Genomic DNA, 20,255 nt, shown 5'->3' with positions numbered 1-20,255 from the left:
TCAAAGTTATTGATATATCTGTATAAAACTCTTCATAAAAATCAGAATTATCCCTGGCAAAAAAGGGAAAACGGATTTTTTTTTTCTGGGAAGAAGTACCTACACAAAGCTTAAGAAAAAGTTGGGTGTCACAAATCAATATGTTCAACATATTGGCTCACAGTGCTGAAAGATTTCTTTTCAAGTGATTTCAGACCACATTACTTGAAACCCTGATTTGGACAAATGCATATATACTGCACTTGCAGCTACAGAATTACATAGCAACTTAACCTAATTTCATAGAATTTCACTGTAAATAACCAATCTAACAATGCTGACCAGTGGCACTCAGTACTTCAGTCAGGAAGTAAGGCACAATGTATTTAATAAAACCTTAACTCATTTTCTTCAGACTGGACCCAACAGTTTCAAACCAATTTCCTCCTGTCCCTAAACAGTAACGAAATGTACTGCTTGTGGTCCCTAAAGCCACCACAAAAAGGCTTCAGTCAAGGGTTTCCCATCACCTGTGATGCATGACATCCCTGCTCCCTCAAAAAGTGGATCATCCCTCAACAAGTGTCTCTATACCCACCACAACCCACCTGGTGAGGTCACAGATCCAGGTCATCATAAGGCTTGGAGAATGAGCAATTTTTCCAAAAGAGGGACTATGCGGATATGGGACTCGCTTAAGGAAAGAGAGGCCTCCCTTCTTCCTCTTCTCTCTGCCCATCCGCCCTCTCTAAACACTCCCAGGCAGAGGACAGTGTCACTGAGAGAAAGAGCAGCTCTTTTGGTACTGAAGGCTTTCACTGACCCTGCAGGGTCTGTTCCAACTCCTAACAAGTGCAGAGGTTCAGACCAAAAATTACTCTGGCAGTCAAATAAACTGCTCAGCACCCTGCCTGGTCAGAGGGCACAGAGGGCAGACATGGCAACTACTGGACTAGATTTAGGAAGCAATAATCCAGCCAGTTTTAGAAATTCTGCAATATAAAATTTCCCTTACCAGTATGAAACAGCAGCACGTAGGACACTAGTGGCAGTCCAGGAAGGGCAGGAGCAGCCTGTGTCTTACAAAGGCTCTCAGAGTTTACTGAGACTACTTCCAAAATGGCAGGCAGTCTGAAAGCTGCCTCTCATTTCCTTGCTCCAGCAAATTTGGAATAACTTGATAACCTCAAAATTCTACATACAGCAGAAGAATTTGGTGCTTTAGTTTTTTTGAAGGCCAAATGACCAGCTATCACATTTAATATAACACCACCCTCTTATGGCAATACAGTTACATTCAGCTTCAAAAATAAAATCTGAATCCATTCACATGAGAACACATGGGCATAAGAAGCTGCTTCTCAGGCAGGAAATCAAGTTACCCCAAAAGAGAGCAAGACAGATATTTGCATTGTCTAACTGCTTACTGATTCCTTTGTGAAAAACAGTAACTTGGAATAATTTACACATGAAAACACTTTTCAATTGAACACTGCTTGTAATTTCTTCCTCTATCTCTCAGTATGCTCTTTGCTTACAACTGCAAAATCCCCATAGTGTAACCACCCAGGTCTGGAAGAGACTGCCAAGCAGGCAGAACCATGGCATTTTTAACCATACGTAACCATTTTTAACACTTCAGAAGGCAGGCTCTATGATGTCCTTCAGCCATCTGAAACAAACAGGAATACTTCAAGGACATTCAAAGATCATCAGGCTTTCAAAAATTTTAAATGCTCTTCTCCTTTCAAGAGCATCTGAATGAGGCCACTCAGTTCATAGATTTACATACCGAAGACCCGGCTATGACCTCTGTGGGCAATGTGGAGGAAGAATTACTTACTTTCATTTTCTTCTTTAATTTGCATATTAACCATGTCAATGCAGTTCTGGATATCATTCCAGCTTAAATAATCTTGGCCTTGAGATGAAGCCTCTGACTTAATAGACAATAGTGTATCAGCATAACTATAAGAAGATATAAAATACATAAGTGTACTTCATATATAAGATAAAGTGCCATAAAGAATTAGTCAGATGTATCATCCATCATTTAGTGGCTAGTAATTTTTTATGACTTAATTTCAGACAAATTCAGCTCTTGCCAGAACTTATACATACATGCAAGCTGCCTGTTCTACACATGCATTTCAGGATCTGAAGAAATGGCCCTATAATTCAGAGAACTTTTCTTGGTTATATGGCATGATGGCAATACATACACGTACATACAACTTCTGTATGGTGCAACAGATAAATGTGGGGAAAATTACAGTCAGCTTCTTGCTTTAGGAAACTATTATTGTCTTCTTGACACTAATTCAAAGACCAGAATTTCAGTCAGTTATATCAGGTAGTAGCAGCAGATGTCCTACTACCTCCATGAGGAAGATGATGAACCATGGGCAAGGGACTGAAAAAAAAAGTAAAAATTATGCCTCTCTTCCCACAACCCAAGATCCTCCAAGCACAGACTCTGTAGCCTGAGTCTAGTCTTCCTAGAAAGCTCATGGATCAAATGAGCTGGAAACCTTCACAGTAGTGCAAATTCATATAAGTTGTATATAAGTTAAATAATTTTCATATTCCCAAATCAAACATAGAACTGCTACAGTATGCCAGATAAAATCTTCTATTTCCATCAGAAGCCTGAGGAATGAATGCCTGTCAGAAAAAAAAATAGGAGAGATTCTTAATTTCCTAATCTGATTTGTCATTCCAGCATCTAGTAGCCTGTGTTTAAGGGTTTCTGGAGCTGGAGACTGTGTATCACTTTAATTGTTGCAAACAAGGCTACAGTCCATTAATTTACCTGCTCTATTTTAAAACCTTATGTATTACTGAAGAATTAGCCCCCCTATGGGCTTTGTGAGATGACAGCTTTTTTTAAAAAAATTAAACTTTATAATTGATAGAGTCCAATATTTACTTAATTAAATTCTCAAAAATCCCCAAACAATTAGAGTACTATAAGCTAGTAACTGATTCTATTAACCTTCTCCACAACATGTGCAGTTTTTGGGACCTATGACATAGTTCTCCTAAATTGTCTCTTCCAGAAAACACATTCCAAACAAGTCCATCTCTTCTGATAGAAAGACATTGGACATCATCTCCCTCAATAAAGTTTTTCTAGCTCTGCTGGTATTGTGCAAGTCAAAGCTTCCTGCGATATTCAACGCATGGCTGTTGGCAGCACATGTTAACATAATGGCTTAATAAAATTCTATTTAGTTGTCAAATCCAAGTAATTCCTGCTGTTTCATCTGTGTTCACTGATGGTGCAATCTAACAAATGGGTCAGTAACATCACCAGAAATGCTGCACTTGGGACACTTTGGGGCCATTTCTGGATATTTATAACATCGCTTTTATTTCTCACAAGCACTGCCTCACATCAGCAGAGGCAAAGTAGCGGAATAGTTTTACTCCATTTTATGCCATTCTTCTCTCTCTGATCAAAACACTGCACTCTTAATCTGACTGCCTTCCTTCTGGCTTTGAGACACCCAGCAAAGGCCACTCTCAGATTCGTGTCCCCTGACACTACAGTGAAGATCTTCAGCTTCTGTGGTCCCTTTTGCCTCCTAATGCCTTCCAGAAGCATGTGGAGGTTTCCACTGCCTCTGCCAAGAGACAGGAATTGATCCACATTCCCATGCTCTGCCTTGCATGCTGGGGGCACACATCTGTCATGTTGCCTGATCTTTTATTGATAGACAAGAGAGCAACTGCAGTAACAGCACATCTATGGTAAGTCAGGCAAGTGACAGGGCAAGCAGCTGGCAGCCAAGTGAAGGCTACAATGTGATGCTGAACGTATGTGTATGCAACAGCATTTTATTCACTTTTCTAGCAAGCAAAAATGGGCTTGGCCATGGCTCAAGAGATCACCTGGACCTTGAGACATTAAACACTATCTCATTCCAAAGACCATCTTTCAGACTTGCAGAATGGTTAGTGACTAACAGTTTCCAGCTACAGCTGTTTCACATTTTAGTGTCTGCAAAAATTCTTGTAAGATGTTCATGTTTGATTTCTGAGGATATTTTCCCTGCAATTCACATCTATAGCCTTCAAGGCTGTGTTATTGCTTATATTTAGATTCAACTAGCACAGAAATTGTCACACTGTTCCTTATTAATTTAAATCACAGATGTTTATCTTGCAGCTCTTTCAACTTCACAGCCACAACACAGGACAGACCACCAAAAAAAAAAAAAAAAAAAAAAAGCCTACTTATTCTTTTTCAGAAGTTGCCAAGTCTCATCCAGACAAGACAAAATGAACCTTTACCGTTGCAAGTTTTCCTCTTCCAGATTATTGAAGCCAAGGCATGGGTCTCTGAGATGATTTTTTATCATTAGGATGTCCTTATTTTCCAAGGTCTGGTTTAGCAACACAACAGCTGACAACATTTCTACTGCAATAGACAGTTCATCATGTGCCAGGTAGTTCTGTAGGACAATAATGTACTGCAGTCAGGAAGCTAAATAAGAAGTGTATATATTTGAGTTACACACTCGAGATACCATCAAGGATATGGGCTTGAATTAAGAAGCCTGGAAAGTTTCCTAGTCACGGGCATGCCAGACTGGCACAACCATGGTGGTGGAGCTCAGTGGGTTTCTATGTCCCATCCAGTCTGCCTTTCCTTCTTTTGCCCCAAAATGTCATCTGTTCTGATCCTACTCATAACAGGGATAGATTATTTTCTACACAATATATAAACCAGAGTTAGTCCTCATTAAGAACATGCAACAATTAAAAAAAGTCCATTGATTTGTTGCAACACAAGAGCTCAGCCAGACTGAAGTGTGGCAAGAAAGAAACCCTGCAATTAAATACTGCCTTTTAAACCAAAATGATTCATGCAATACATAACACCATGGCAAGAGAATTATGTCTGATTTTACACAACATGCTATGTTTGTGCTCTTTCATGGTCTGACTACACAACTTCAACAAGCAAGTTGTAAGCTTTTCACTCTTACCACAGCATTCTGTTGTTGGAGGTTGAACAGCTCAGTCTGATAGACAGCAGCAGCAAATGAGTGAACAACAGGCAGCTGTGCCTCGGGTTTCAGCAGTGCAACCAGTGTTTTACTAGGATCACAGTTACGAATTGCTGTATTGATATTGTCAACCGCTATAAGTTCTAAAGAACAGCAGGGAAAAAAGCTTATTAATTTTCATATGCTGTTTGCTCTTCATGCCATGTAGATGACAACTAGGTTATTACAAAGAATATAATTTTCTGTCATAAGAGAAAAAACCATTTTTGTGAAATGATATGACTGCTGAATGTTGCAAAAACTGTCTGTGCTCAAAGATATTGAGCAAATAATTGATTGGAGGACTTTAAAATTTCTGGGCTTTTAGAAATGAGAGACTGCTTATTGCACCTCTAACACAAAACAAGGAGCTGACCACACCCTAGCATAGAGAAAGATCTAACTCCTCCTGGTTGTGCTTGCAGCAGGTATTGATGCATGTCAGCTCCAGCACCTCGGTCTTGCTTCACCCCAAGTGCTCCCTTCCTTCTGCACCACTTTTCCTCTCTCACCTCTTCCTTTGGCAGGATCTAATTGAGCTAGCTAAAACAGGCCTGTACCTGAAGTACCAACAACATTATCAGTTTCTATTTCAGGAGGCCTGGTGGAAATCAGCCAAATGTATTAGAGGGGTGGGATTTTCTGCCAGAAAATTAGCAGCTGAACTGATGAAAAACCATGTGCTATGGTTTCTAGAACTTCCTCTGCATGCCAACACCTGTTTGCTTTTCTGCCAGTGTGGAAGATCAGTCCTTACAGGCACAGCCATCTAGAAATTAATCCCTTTGTTACAGCTCAAATTTTAATTTAAACAGGCCACAAAGAGAGAAATATAAAGGTATGAGTGTAAACCTTTTCAGTACCTCAACAACTTGCCTGTTTTACTTTTTGCTGGACTGACATTGTCAGGGGCTTAAAGTCTAGCAGAAAATTCTGAAAAACACTTCCCACTTGGGCAGCTGCAGAAGCTTTACAACATCCCTCAGCTTAGTCACTGTCACCATTATTGCACACCTGGAGGAGCCATCTCTGAAGAAACCCAGGCCAGGACACACCCAGGAACACACTGTGCAGAACACCACTCTGGCCAGGCAGAAAGGGAAGCAGCCTTGAAGAACACATGTGGCCAATTGAAGAATAGCAATTATGCAAATTACTTTTCCATCAATAAGCCCCACTCCTCTGCCTTATCATATGGTTTTTCTGTATATTGTCATCCAGGGAATATTTTTAGTTAGCACTGATTGCCCAAATCTGAGACAAGACTTGTGCAGAAGACACCATCCACAGTTTGTGTATACAGCAACACTCAGATCTTATTTTACAGAACAAAGTCTTTGAAAACCTTTTGGCCAGGCCCACCTAAGAAAAAACACCTCGCCTCTCATTTAGTTTTCTCTGAAGCATAATCATATGGGACCACGTTGTCCCTGAAGACAGTCTCTATTGGCTACACTTAAAGTTAGAAACCAGGAAAAGCTCTCACAGCTGCAGCATGCATGCATGCTTTTAATGCTTTTTTTAAAGAAAAAAGTAAAGAGGAAAGGAGTCAAGGTCTATAAATGGACTAGACTAGTTCTGCAGCCAATAACCAAGCTACTGACTTCTAGTTTTGAAACCCAGCATGCAAATCACAAAACATATTTTACACTGCTCACAGTCCTGTAACAAAAGCCGCTATTTTTTTTTTTCTTCTCAAGCCAAACAGAAGAACTAAGTTACTCTCCAGGTTGCTGTTAATGCTTTTTACACATCACATTTTCTTCTTCCTTTCCTCTATCAAGAGGTAACTCTTTCAGAGAAAGTAATTCTCATCATGGCTAACTACTGTGAAACAGGCTAACATTTAAGGTATAAAGTCAAATTTATCTTCTGATATAAGCTGACCTCATAGCCTTTATAGCCTTTAAGGCACATCACAAAAGCAATCAGCCTGGATCTCAAAGCATTGAATACAGTACCAGAGACAAAATAGCCATGCCCAGATGCAGTATGAAATGACAGCAGAACAACCAAAGATTAGCTTCCTAGCAAAGAAGTTTCCAGTCAAAAGCAGCAACACATGCACTGCAAATTTAGATCCCCTTTAACTATATTTTTTTACAAACTATAACTTGTGATGTACAGGCTAAGAATATGTTAGATTTAGATAACATGTGTCTAAAAGTGAGATTTTTTTTCTCTGCAATGTGAAAAATACTCGTGCATCTTAATTCTACAAGTATGGTCATTGCTCCCAAGTGAGAATTAATACTACACTGATAAATATTTGTTCAAGCCATCAAACTTTCAATTTTTTGCTGCTGTGCTTGCCAGTAGCTCAAATCAGTTATTTCAATGAGAGTACATCCAATGCAGCACAGATTGCTGACTTGGCAATTGTGACACTGAGAAGAAAGATTATGAGAGTAAAATGCAATACCTATGGTTTCAGTTTGAGAAACCTCATTTATGTGCAAGAAATGGTGGACTCAATTATCTTAACATAATTAAATGGTGATGGTAAAGAGTATTAAAACAGTTACTCACTAAGCTTGTGAGCCTCAGCTTCTGCATTGGCAACACTAACTTCTTTCTGTATTTCACTTTTGTCGAGCACATGTGGAATGCCTGCTATCTAACAGATCAGAAAAACAAGGTTTAATTATGCTATTGTTTGATGGGAGATAAAGGATAAAGTCTGGTGATGGTACACTGCAATTTGATTGTACTATCACCTATGCATCAAATACAAAGCTCACTAAACACAGCATTAATCTTTTCCTGTGATTTTCATCTTACTTAAATTAACAGATTTTCTTCTTAAAAGCCAATTGGCATCTTATTTTAATGTCAATGATTAAATATTACTTTTATTTGTACTCAAGTTATAACTAATTTTGTAAACAAAATATTAGGGGCTGCATGTTACACCATAAATTTTCTTATTACATCTTAGTTAGTAAATACAAGGATACCATGCTCTTTAGAGCAAATGGAGCTCTTTGGTATTGATTAGTACATCACTTATTCTCAAATCTTTATAAAACTTTTCATAAATGATGCAGAAAGGCAGAGTAAAAACAATTTCTCTCTGGATTAAAACCAGCTAAAAAGTGCAAACTGACATGTAGTACCTGTTCGATTACCTGCATTTTCTGTTCTTTAGAATCACTCAATTGCAATAGGTACCATGAGGAATTTTGCGGCAGAACTTCAAGTAGGCTCAGAGCAGGGCGGTTCAAGCCTGCCATCAGTGCCCCTTCATCTTGCCGGTCAATAGCCTCATTCACTTGGACTAAAGCTATGTGAACTGAAATGAAAACAATGCCTATAAACAGCAAATACAGCTTTCCTGAGGAAAAGAAGTCCATTGCTGTCAGCATCTGACTTTTTGTAAAAGCCAGCTAGGGTGGCAGTCTTTATCTAGCAGAGAATTACCTCTTTCATGCCCATCAAAGGGAGTCTCTGGCTCTGTGTGAGCCTGGGTGGAAGCAGTTCAACCACAGGTAAGCAAAAGCTTATGAATTAATTTTGGGTCTATATAGAAGAGGGGGTCAAAATTTACAGTATTCTGCACACAGAAAGAACATAAAGAAACAGAGCAGGCAATAAATGATTTGATTCTGACCTGAGGAATCTTTACAGCAAAACCACAAATAGAAATTAGCCCCCCACCCCACAAAGATTAGTAGAGAAAGAAAAGCATGACAAAACCAGTTGTAGACAGGTATTAGCCACTTGTGCATATTTTACAAGTTTCCACAGAAATATTTTGTTTGTTCAGGTGACTCAAGTAGTGTTCGGCTGGAATCTTGGAGACCATGTATTTTGTGCTTATTTCCACGAGGATCCAGAATAGCTTACTGTTTATTTTATTGATATTGCCTTGAATCTCAGCTTGTGTCAGCAATTCCTCATAGACATCTCTCTCTTCATCAGAAATTGTGCCATTCTAAAGAAAAAAAATTGTTGCTAGTTCACACAAAACAGTTTGCAGAGAGAAAAGCTATTAGCCAAAGTCATTAAAACTGAATCAGCTGAAGCATTTACTGAATGTATTTGTAAAGCAATTTGTTGACTAAGTGAACTGAAAAAGTTAGCACTTTGTCATAGAGACCATTAGCTCTCATATAAAAAACACAGCAAATAATTTCACATTAAATATATGTGGCAGAGATTATACTTTATACTCAAGGGTATTATTGTGTTTACAACTTTTTAAGCAGTAGATTTTTTTTCCCTAAAGCAATTAATGGAAGAAAACTAGTTCTTTGACTATTTAGTCTTCTGGTATATTTAGCCTTTGGGCAAAGTTAAGCTGCATCATACTCACAGTAATTGTATTCTTATAAAATTGGCTTTTAGCATATTTCATTACCATTATTTCTCTTAGTTATCTTAAAAGTGATCGTTTCTTCCTAATTGCATGAATTTTAAAAATTAAGTTAATTTTTAGAGCAATAATAATGCTATAGCATGAGAAGAAACATGAAGAAATGTGTACAAGGAGTGCAAATAAAACACCACTACCTTGAGTCTTGCATTTGATTGTTTCTTTCTTTTAGCATCAAAGAGTTCATTCTGATAATCCTGCGCCAGTTCCTCATCCACGCTGAGCAACATTGCATTTGGGTTCCTCAGAGTCACAATGGTTTGCTCGGCTATTCCCTTCTCGACAGCTTCGTTGATTGCTATTACAGCTGCATGCACTAAAATTGAAAGCACAGTCCTAAGCTTCAGGAAGCAAAAAAAGTCAAAAAGCTGTCACTGTTTCTTCTGATTTCTTTGAAAGGACTGCTTAATTAATGTTCAATACTTTACAGATTTGAGAATTCCACTCCATGTTTCCTCTAAATTGCAGAACTTCGTGTTTACTCAAAGGTGGCACATTGCTGTCTGTTCCATGTTCACCCTTTCCCCCAAACAGGGGTGTGCTGGTTTCAGCTGGGGTAGAGCTAATTTTCTTCTCAGTGGCTGCTATGGGGCTGTGTTTTGGATTTGTGTTGAACAAAGAGTTGATAATACAGAGATGTTTTTGTTATTGTTGAGCAGAGCTTGCACAGAGCCAAGGCCTTTTCTGCTTTTGGTACTGCTACACTGGGGAGGGGATTGGGGGTGCTTGGCAGGTTGGGAGGAGACAGAGCCAGGACAGGTGACCCCAGCTGAGCAAAGGGATACTCCAGACCATGTGACACCATGCTCAGTGTATAAAGAGGGGAGGAGAAGGAAGAGGGGGACACTTTGGGTAATGGAGTGTGTCTTCCAAGTCACCATCATATGTGATGGGGCCCAGATCTCCTGGTGATGGCTGAATACCTGTCTGCTCATGGGCAGCACTAAATTAATTCCTTGGTTTGCTTTGCTTGTGTGTGTGGCCTTTGCTTTCCCTATTAAACTGTCTTTTTCTCAGTCCATGAGCTCTCCAGCTTTTTTTTTACCCTTCTGATCTTGCTAGCTGGAGAGTGAGTGAAGGGCTGCATGGGACTTGGCTGCTGGCTGGGATTAAACCATGATATAGTTAATATTTTACTGACAGAAAATAAAACATGAGTTATATTTTATCATTCAAGTCCTATTTTATTTAGAAGGTAATTACATGTAGGAATTGAAAGCATTTTTGGTAGTTTTTACCTTAAAGCTGTGTGTTTGTGTCCATATAAAAGTACTGTCTAAACTGAGTATATCTGAGAGATGAGGCAAAAGAATAAGGAAATTGAAGCTCCATTAACCTTGTCCTCTGCAAAAACACATTTAAGACCCTTCAGCCCCCAGGCAGGATGCAGCCCTGCACATTACATTTGAGCCTCCCTGAGATGGTTTCTTGCACATCAAGATCTCCTTGAACCCCTAGGCACATGTAACAGTCCCTCCTCCTGTCACCTGCAAAGCCACAAGACAGCAGACTTTAAACAGAGGCAAAAAAAATCCAGCAGGCTTTGCAGGGTCCTCAAAAACACAGGAAAAAGGGAAAAGAGTGCCATAGGACTCATCACAGCCACTGATCAGCTTAAGTGTTAAGAAAGAGAAAAAACCACTTCATTGGTTGACTCCAAGAAATTAAAAGTTACAAAAGCTCATGCTTTTTCACACAGTAAATTTGCATGAGTGTAGAAATTCAAAACCACTTATAGCTGAATTAGATGTAGAATAGAAGCTAACACACCCCTCACAGTTACTCCCTGAACACATTTGGCCCTAAAATCAGTCTAGATGAAGGCCTTGCACTAGAGCTGCACTTTATCTGGACCTTCATGCTACAGAGACCCCAACGCCTGTCTAGTGGCACGTTAATCTCAAGTATTTTACAGACTTTACTACACAAAATGTAAATTTCTGAAAAATGTGTATTTAGAAGATATCCCAAAGAAGGAACATTGCAGCTCCACATTTATCAGCACAGCAGCCTGCCTAGGATTTACTTTCATGCCACCAAGGAGACATGTGAAGGGAAAACACAATGACCATCTTTTTTTATTTTGTCAATACTTACTTTCTACTTGGACCTGCATGGTGCTGCTAAAGTGAGAAAAGCATGACAGTAAAAAGAGATTATTTGGATTAAGTTTAACTGAAGATTTAAATATCTGACTCTAAAAAAGGGAAAGCAGAGATGCTTCAGATTTGAGGTTTTAGGAAAAAAAGTACAAATTTAGAGAAGTCAGACAAAAGATCATATCACTGAACACCCAACAGGGGCAAATGAAGGAAGAAGTGAAGCTATACACCCTCAGAGATGGCAGCTACTGGAATTTACATAGCTGTTGGTGGATAATCAATTGCTTAGCACTGAGCTCATGCCAGGTTGTTCTAAAATTGTTTCACTCTAGCTCAGCAAAATACAGCTGGGCAGTAGAAGCAGCTAGCATGGTGGAGGAAATACAAGCAGAGAAGCACACTGGTTTCATTTGTCATTGAACTTTGTGAAAAGACAAAGTTCACATTGAACGTGAGGAGGTTTTCCATTGAGAGGGTGGTAAGTCATTGAACAGGCTCCCCAGGGAAATGGTCACGAGCTATTGTGCTCGTTTATAACAGCATCAAACCAGACAGAGCTCAAGAAGCATCTATGCAATGCTCTTAGCTGTATGATTTAGTTTTAGGTAATCCTGTGCAGATCAGAAACTTGGACTCAATTGTCCACGTGGGTCCCTTCCTCCTTGAGGCATTCTGTGGTTCTGTATACACCCATATCCACTCCAAGGGACTAAGAAAACTGTCCTTAGACACATATATGATCCAAACATCCTCATATAACAAAACACATTGGAAGGGTGGAGCTAGCTCCTAAATGGAGCTAGCAAAAAGCAGCCAAAAGATACAGTCAAGATTAGGAGAGAAATCAAGCAGATATTGGTAGATCTGAACCAAGAAGAGCAGGCTGGAAACTTGGAATAAGAGAGGTTTCCTTGCAGAATAAGCTCTCTGTGAAAGCACTCAACTTATTCTTCACATGCTGATTTAAACTATTGCTGACAGCAGAGTAGGAGTCGTCAGCAGTTGTTCCACTTTTGTATCTCCTTTTCCATACTCCATTTAGGAAGAAGGATGGTAGACCCCTTCCTTTGGCAGGATCTCCATTATCCAACCTCACAAATGTGTGAGGGTTCCCATAGCAGATGTTTCCTGTTGTGGGGCAGAACACGTTATCTACAGCACAATCCTTGCTCAGAGGGACAGAATCAGCTTCAGGAAACCCTGCTTTTCTAAGACTGAAATACTTCACAAGTTAAAGGAAGCCCTACACACATTGTAATAAGGCTTTCAGTGAAGCATGTTTCATCTTCAGGGGAAGAAGCCCTTTAATCTTCAGTGGAGGGAGCTCCCTTGAAAAAGTGCTTGGTAGTCACTAAATATCTAAAAATCTGCTAAACTCCTGCTACTTCAAAAGGCAGCATTTTAAGATCTACCTTTGGTGAAGCATGCACATATTAAGCAGGCTTCAAAATATACAACATAGACAATATGAATCAAAGTGTGTTTTTAGTTAGGCTCTGAAAATTTCAGCACATTAAGTAATATCATGAATCAGCTTGCCACTTTGCAGGGTGAATAAAGTAGCACAGACTTCTGTTCTTCAGTTTACCCTTCTGAAAATACTAGGATCTTAAAACAACTAAAAATGAATAAAGTAGCACAGACTTCTGTTCTTCAGTTTACCCTTCTGAAAATACTAGGATCTTAAAACAACTAGAGCTCAAGCGTTGATTTAAGTGAACACACTTGATTTCATGTCATTTAAATTCAAGTAATTTTTTTTTTGGTAATGTATCACCTCATTCCACAGGGAAAAAAAAAAAAAAGTGTTATAGAGAAAAACACCCAGACTTACACATGAATATGCATGAGAGAGCAGCAGTACAAAAAACATTTACTTTGGTTTTGAATGGAAGCTGCTCAAGATAGACTCAAAAGAACCCTAACTGTCCAGCAGAGCCTACCCTCCTGCAGGGTTCTACCATGCAACTACCCACTGGTGTTTTCGGAAAACTGCAAAAGGCAAAAAATAAAAAGAGGAGGCACAGAGAAGGTATCAAGTTCCCATGGCTGTCTTCATTGTACTCATATGGTGCAGAGGCATGCACAGGGGTCAATTCATTATTCTAGAGGAGCACTAACTACCAAAAAACATTAAACCTGTTCAAAATATTGTGAGAAATCTTTGCTTTTGGTAGCATTTATTATGGGTCAATGGAGATACCGAAAAAAACTCAGACTGCAAATTTTGAAGAGCCTTGTAACAATGAAGCAATGTGGTAGTGAAAACTTGGTGACTTTCCTTTCTAGCCCTTAAGAGGTGGCAGACTAAGTGAATGAGAGCACAGAAAACATATTGTTAGCATTCTGTCAAAGAACTTATTAGAGAACAGAACAAGAGTCACACTTACAGGCAGCTTCGTCCACTGATAATTCACTGGCCAGAATCCCACCAATTTTACTGAAAGATGGCATCTGGATACCATATTTCTCCAGCTCCTTTCGCATGTTGCTGATTTCTTCCTCTGTTCAGACAAAAAAACCCCAGAAATACTGTCAGAACAAGCATGACAATTTCACTATAAATAACTATACCTACTAAAATGTTTCTGAAGGTGCTTCTGACCAGGGCTTCTGAGCAGTTTTCCCTCCCTGTTTTGAAGGACTCTAAGATACAAGTATACAATGAAAACTCCCTCCCTCCTGTCCTTTTGAGACCGATAATCATTAAAAATAGCAGCCTTCCACCTGTTTAATTTGTAGCAGTGCTTGTAACAATGTTGTCAGAGGAGAGAGGCCATAATAGAAAATATGTACAATGCTAGCAGATTTGCAGTGTAAAAAAACCATCTAACATATGATTATAAGCATCTTTTTACCTGTGAAGTCAACTTTCCCCAGAAGGTCCTGGATCTGTGGAGCTAGTCCTAGCTTGAACAGATATAAACTGCAAAGAAGAAAGTCAGGCATTAAAGTTCTGCATGAGAAGTTTGCTTTCTGTACAAAAGAAAAGCACTTTAATGAAGCTTGCCCTTTAACCCTTTGACTTAGGTGTGGCAATACAGAATGAATTGACACTACAATTTTCTTTATGCTGTATTTTTAAGTCTTACAGAAAGATAAATCTTTTATTTCCAAGAAGCATCTCTAAGAGAGCGGCACTGTCAGTGTATCTCAGGTTACAGGGGATGTGTAAACAAGAAGAAAACCTCAGTAAAAGATAGGTAAAGAAATGCAAAAGCTATTACTAGGGGAAAAAAAAATCAAGATCTGAAAGCATTTTAGCACTGCTTATATCTTTGGATCTAAGTTCTGGTTTTACTTACATCAGTCACATCCCTGTAATTAACAGAAGAACACATAAATCACTGACACCCTTCTTACTAAGGGTAGAGGAACAAGGACCTGTAAGTCCACCCAACACCCTCTCAAAATATTTATGTCATCAGCTATTTTGTTCTTGGGAAATGAAGAAAGTTGATTTAATGTACTATCCAAGAACTAATACTTTCATTTCAATATAGTACGTAAAATACCTTCACTCATTCCTAGAGCTCTGGTGTGCTATCTGAATAAAACAGCTGAATTCATATAAATTTACTCAGTAGCTTCCAAACACAAGGCATGTATTTATCTGCATAGGACTGATGTTTCTATAATTTATCAGTGATATTCAATAAACAAGTGAGTTAAGTAAGAAAGATTAAAAACAGATAGGTTCTTAAAAAACATACTTAAATAACACATCCTTCCAAAGGATTATTTTTCACCCCTTTTCAAACTTATTCCACCCCAACATCATTCATTGCAAATGTGCTTTGTGTTTTAGGGGTTTTGTTTCTAGAGAAGCATATTTCCCTTCTGTGTTTTCTTGTAGGAGGGATATTTTGCTACTAGCAAATTATGGGATGAGATTTCAAAACACACATTTTGTAGCTGTTTTATGTGTTTAGGAGCACGTGGAATCAGTATTTATCTTCCATGCTGCCACAGCTACTCCTCTGTCCTGCCCCCATCTGGATGAACACAACACAACAAAGGATCTCTGGTAGGTCAACCTGCCTTTACAGCCTCTCAAAACCATTGCTGATACCATTCTTATATTTCAAATATATCTAAAATATAAATTAGGTTTTTCAGGGAGCAAAAATGTACATAGACTTCAGAAGACTAGAGTAATTAATCAGGTTCCTCTGTTACCCTGGTCTGCCTTCCAGTCTGAGTGAAGAAAGATTTTGCTCCAAATTTGAGACAGGGACACAATCCTGTCTAAAATGCTGGGTGTCATAAAAACAGTTATCCAAATCAGCAGCTGATGGTGCTGACTCTTTTTCTTGGGCCACCACAAGAAAAAAATACAAGAAGAAAGAGTGCTATGAACATTAAAGAATTTTTTTGTTGCTGTTCAGCACTTCCAGAAGGATGTTGAACCATGTGTGGTATTTCCTCTACTCTTTTGTTTGGATAAACTTATTAACCACCAGATGGTGCTGAAAATGTTCTTCAAGACTTGCAGAGGTCACAAAGACACTTCCCTGAGTTAACATATAATTTTGCTTGAAACAGCTTGCTTAACACTTTTGTTGTGCAACTTGAACCTCAGAAAACCCACAAAGTCAAAAGCAGGGGTCCTCGTGGTTAAGAAAACTGAATTCAAGGCATCAGGAGCAAGGGGAAAACAAAGGAGAAAGAACAGTTCTTAGATGAAACTCCTTTCAATTGAAAGCATCACCCACACAGAACTGCATCAGGCAGATGTTCCCAGGACTTGTTTTATTATTAGCTCATGTATAACATACTGTGAAGAACAGTTCTGAAAATAGCATGTTTTTTCTTTTACAACATTCTTGTTATTCTGCTGCTTCCTAGGAAAACAATGTTTTGAAGCAGTCCAGCTTCTAGAGGGATAGTTTGTCTAAAATATAGCAGTGATCTTTTTGCAAAGATAATTTGAAAACTAATTTTTCAGAGAAAAGTATCTCTAAGCACTACTATTTATGAAGAAGAATCACTGTTAGCATCTTAATTTAAATCAAGCTGTTCTTAACCTCATTTGGTGCAGGAACAAATCCAAATCTGCTTTCAAAAAAAAAAACAGTAATTGTGCAAATAATGGAATCTATGCCTTTGTATTTTTCAGGTCAGAACCAGAAGTTCCAGTTCTAGTTCTACCACTAATTTCTTCCTGGCCTTTTAGCCCAATCAATACTTCAAGTATTGATGTTTCAGTGAGAGAAAAGCAAGACGTAATTACATTCAACAGGAATAAAATAGGAAATCATTTGCTAAGTAGCTCTTTCCTGGCCAGAGCAGTGTTGTATTTGACAGCACAAGTCATCCCATGTGCTTTAAGTGCAACGGTGTTAATTTCAGACTTGAATCAGGATGTACCCTAAAGCTATATTTAAACCATCATGCTTAGAGTACCCATCTATTTTCAGGCCTTCTAACAGTAAAACATCAGCAAAACAATAAACAGCCAATGACTTTCTCTGCAAAATATTATCATTTCAGATGTCAAATATACGTTTCAGATACAGCTCAGCATTCCTCTGGTGCCAATCCACCTGGGAGCACTGCTGGCCAAGCAAAGCACTCTGTGTTTAATTCTGTTCTTTCCCAAACAGTTTTCAATGTAGCTTGCGTGGCATTCAACACTGAGATTGAAGTTTGATTTGAAAGACTAAAGTCAAAGACTTCTGGCATGCATTTTAGGAAAAGGTATGGAAATAAAGCTCAATCATTGTTTCTTCTATTCTTACATCCTGCACAGGATGCAGGCATAGGGGCCTACAATCTCATGGGAAACCATCATAAATGAAAGCATTCCAGGCCTATTCCCATTCAGTATGGCATGACACATTTGATATAAAGTCCATTTCTAAAATAACGGCACTAAAAAAACCCCAAAAACATAGTATGTACAGAGGTACAGAGTTGGAGCTTTGTGTTGATATGCATCAAGAGAAAGAAAAAGGACAAACTTGGAAGTGAAAGCTGAGACAACACAGACTAATTCTGGTACTGCATAAATCCTGGGGCATGCCAAGATGGAGAATGGAAAATTTTTACCATAGGTCAATCCACTGTAAACCTCGGCTCAGATAAGAGGTATAGCCATTGCAATGATAAGGCAGATATTAAGAAGATCTTTGATTAAGCTGTTGTTTACATAGCATTCAAATCCAGAGTTAATAATGTCCTATATACATGAAAGAGCAAATATTAAAATCAAATGTGTTCTTGCATCTCCTGCAAAATGTTTGAGCTGGCCTAACACAGCTTGGGAGTGGAGGGCACGCAGCCCACTGAGTCAGCCTGACCTGGTTGAGGTTGTAGTCCCACATATTCTGTTTAGGAAATCATTTCAAGCTTAGACAAGACACTTGCTTTCAGAACAGACTGCACTACCAAGTTACAGCTAAGAACCACCCTCAAATAGTCCTGGTGTCAATTCCCAGTTAATAGTACACCAAGTACAATAATTTTAAGGGGCAACTCTTGTCAAAGATGGCAAAAATATGCTGGACTGTCAAGTATGAACACCTGGGATGTTAAACAAATATGGTGAACTTTAGTGGTAAGTATTGTTTACTGCAAGTGCACATCCCAGGATACAACAGTGAGCACATCATTTCAAGGATTAACCATAAAAAAGTTTCAATAAAGCATGTATTGAATAGTTTCTCTGATAGCTCTGGAGCAGCTGATGTGCCTTTGAAAACCAATATAAACAGAGAAAAGTGGAGTGCAAGTTAATTCTGTTCTCTGAAATATTAGTGCCAAAAATATTTAAAGGGAAAGGTCTCTATGTACAAGAAATTAATTAGAAAAGCCACAGGAGGATGGAGATGTCTGCTAACAATACTGTTTCTCACACCAGGGACAGCACAGAGCAGATGTTTTTGTGCTAAACATAAAGAAAATCCTTAAAGCAGAACACACAAAAAAAGTTTAATCACTACTTTCAATGGTGTAGTCAAAGCTTCTCTGACTTTTCATTAAAAGTCAAGTTGCTTAGAATTTTGAAATCTTTAAGAATTTTATATCATTTTTACATGAATTACCACAGAATACAGTAATTAATTGCTTCAGTTTAGGGACAGAAATATGTCAGTTCATCATTATTTTCACTCTGATCAGCATGTCTGCTGTACTGTTGCGTTAATGTTTTGTTAAGTTTCTGTTAATTTGTTTGATTTCTGTTGAAGTATGTATTTTGAAATTGTATGTTCATTTTGCAAGGGGGTGTACTACTGAGAGAGGGATATGTGTGCTAAACTCAGTAATCCTTAATTTCTATTTTGAAAGTTATTTGTCCAACAGATCTGACAAAGTTCAAGTTTTGTCTCCAACTTAAAACTAATGAACTTGAAAATTCTGACAGATTTTGATATACGGGTTGTCCTAAAGCTATTGCAAGACTTACACTCCAAACTCTGTCAGCTACTATAACTTTTATTCTTGTCAGCAGTTACCTTAGAGCATGAATGCAGTATATCATCCTAGGGATGTTTTTGCGATCATAGACATCTGTAGTCTCTGGATAAAAGATCTAAAAAGCAAAGAGCATACAGTTAAAAGAAAAGACTTATTACTGAGCAGAAACATTTACTCTGCAGAACCATACCTTAAATTTACAGAATTTCAGCTGTTACTGTTATACAGCTATGAGTCACATCTCTTCTATGTTATTTTAACTTAATCAGTACTTTTCATAAAGAAGAGCTAAATAAAGCATAAAAGCTACTTAATAAGAGGGCGAAAAAGGAAGATGAACAGGCAGCATTTCAGCAAGAGTTTTAGAAAATATCCTTTGGCATAAGTTCAGCCAGTAGTGCTTGTCTTCTACAGACGCCCAAAACCTGGAATGCAGTTACAATTTGCAAAGCCTCATTACAAACCAAACCTATCAAGTATGGTTTAAAAATGCATAATTCTCATTGCCAGCACCCTTAACTTTGTGAATACATCATTTACAAAGAAAGAGATTTAGAGAGAGGAATATAAAGCAATTTAGCCAAGAAGTCACATCATAAGTTCCAGTTCTGGTTCTACCACTAATTTGTTCCTGGCCTTGATCCCAGTCACTAAACACTGTTTCTCCACAAAAATACAATAAAAAGACTTAGTTAACCGTGAGAGTTGGCAGCATGCTTCCAGCCCCGGCTGGTCACTCGGGGCTGCACTGTCCCATGGCTAATAGGACTAGACTGAGTAAGTCAGGAGCACAGTGCCCTCTTCATCATTTGCTCAAAACAGCTTTGTCAGGGAGAGTTGGGAAAGCTTTTGGCCATGACTATCCTTTGCAACAGAAACACAATCTTTCAGAGGAGAGATGGCAGGGTGGAAATCAGCCAGCTGAACAGAGGGCTGAAGGACTCAACTGGAAAAAAAGCCTGACCTGGAAAGGGCAGGACCCCTTCCTGTCTCTCTGGCATTTCTGATGGCAGTCGTGAGTGCCCTTTTTTGGTTATGGACACCTGCAGTGGCTTTGCCTACAGTAGCTGACCCAAGGTCCATTCAGCCCTTAAGGAGCTGCCTGAGCATCCCCACTGTGCCTGGCCACAGTGCCCCAGGCAGCACTCCGGGCACCCAGGCACCCTGGGGTGGGGAACTGCTTACTCTGGCCTGTGTGTGACTGCCAGAATGTATAAACAAACAGCATAGCTGCTTGCACACAGCCCTTTCTTAAAGGATTTTCATCCAAAACAGACTCACTGGCGCCCAGAAACAGCAGCAGAGGGGGGAGATGACAAGTGAAGA

The 20,255-nt window shown here is 38.9% G+C and overlaps 1 protein-coding gene across 11 annotated transcripts in view; it reads right to left on the bottom strand.

Moving 5' to 3' along the window:
- IQGAP2 (IQ motif containing GTPase activating protein 2) overlaps nt 1–20,255 on the bottom strand; it is a 123,255-nt gene that overhangs the window by 37,149 nt on the left and 65,851 nt on the right. For 2 of the 11 annotated variants that reach the window (XM_085567361.1, XM_085567364.1), the window contains exons 5-14: nt 18,968–19,044; nt 14,369–14,436; nt 13,901–14,014; nt 9,543–9,724; nt 8,880–8,967; nt 8,150–8,325; nt 7,563–7,650; nt 4,974–5,137; nt 4,276–4,436; nt 1,823–1,947 (exon numbers count right to left, since the gene is read on the bottom strand). In XM_085567361.1, the coding sequence (XP_085423487.1) occupies nt 1,823–1,947; nt 4,276–4,436; nt 4,974–5,137; nt 7,563–7,650; nt 8,150–8,325; nt 8,880–8,967; nt 9,543–9,724; nt 13,901–14,014; nt 14,369–14,436; nt 18,968–19,044 (1,243 nt within the window). The remainder of the gene's footprint in view (nt 1–1,822; nt 1,948–4,275; nt 4,437–4,973; nt 5,138–7,562; nt 7,651–8,149; nt 8,326–8,879; nt 8,968–9,542; nt 9,725–13,900; nt 14,015–14,368; nt 14,437–18,967; nt 19,045–20,255) is intronic. The other 9 variants (XM_085567363.1, XM_085567362.1, XM_031507283.2 and 6 more) reach the window with 9 other exon arrangements.

Source organism: Lonchura striata, chromosome Z (genome assembly GCF_050655825.1).
Source record: "Lonchura striata isolate lonStrDom1 chromosome Z, ASM5065582v1, whole genome shotgun sequence".
Lineage (NCBI taxonomy): Eukaryota > Metazoa > Chordata > Aves > Passeriformes > Estrildidae > Lonchura > Lonchura striata.
This window is presented reverse-complemented; position numbering and strand designations above follow the sequence as displayed.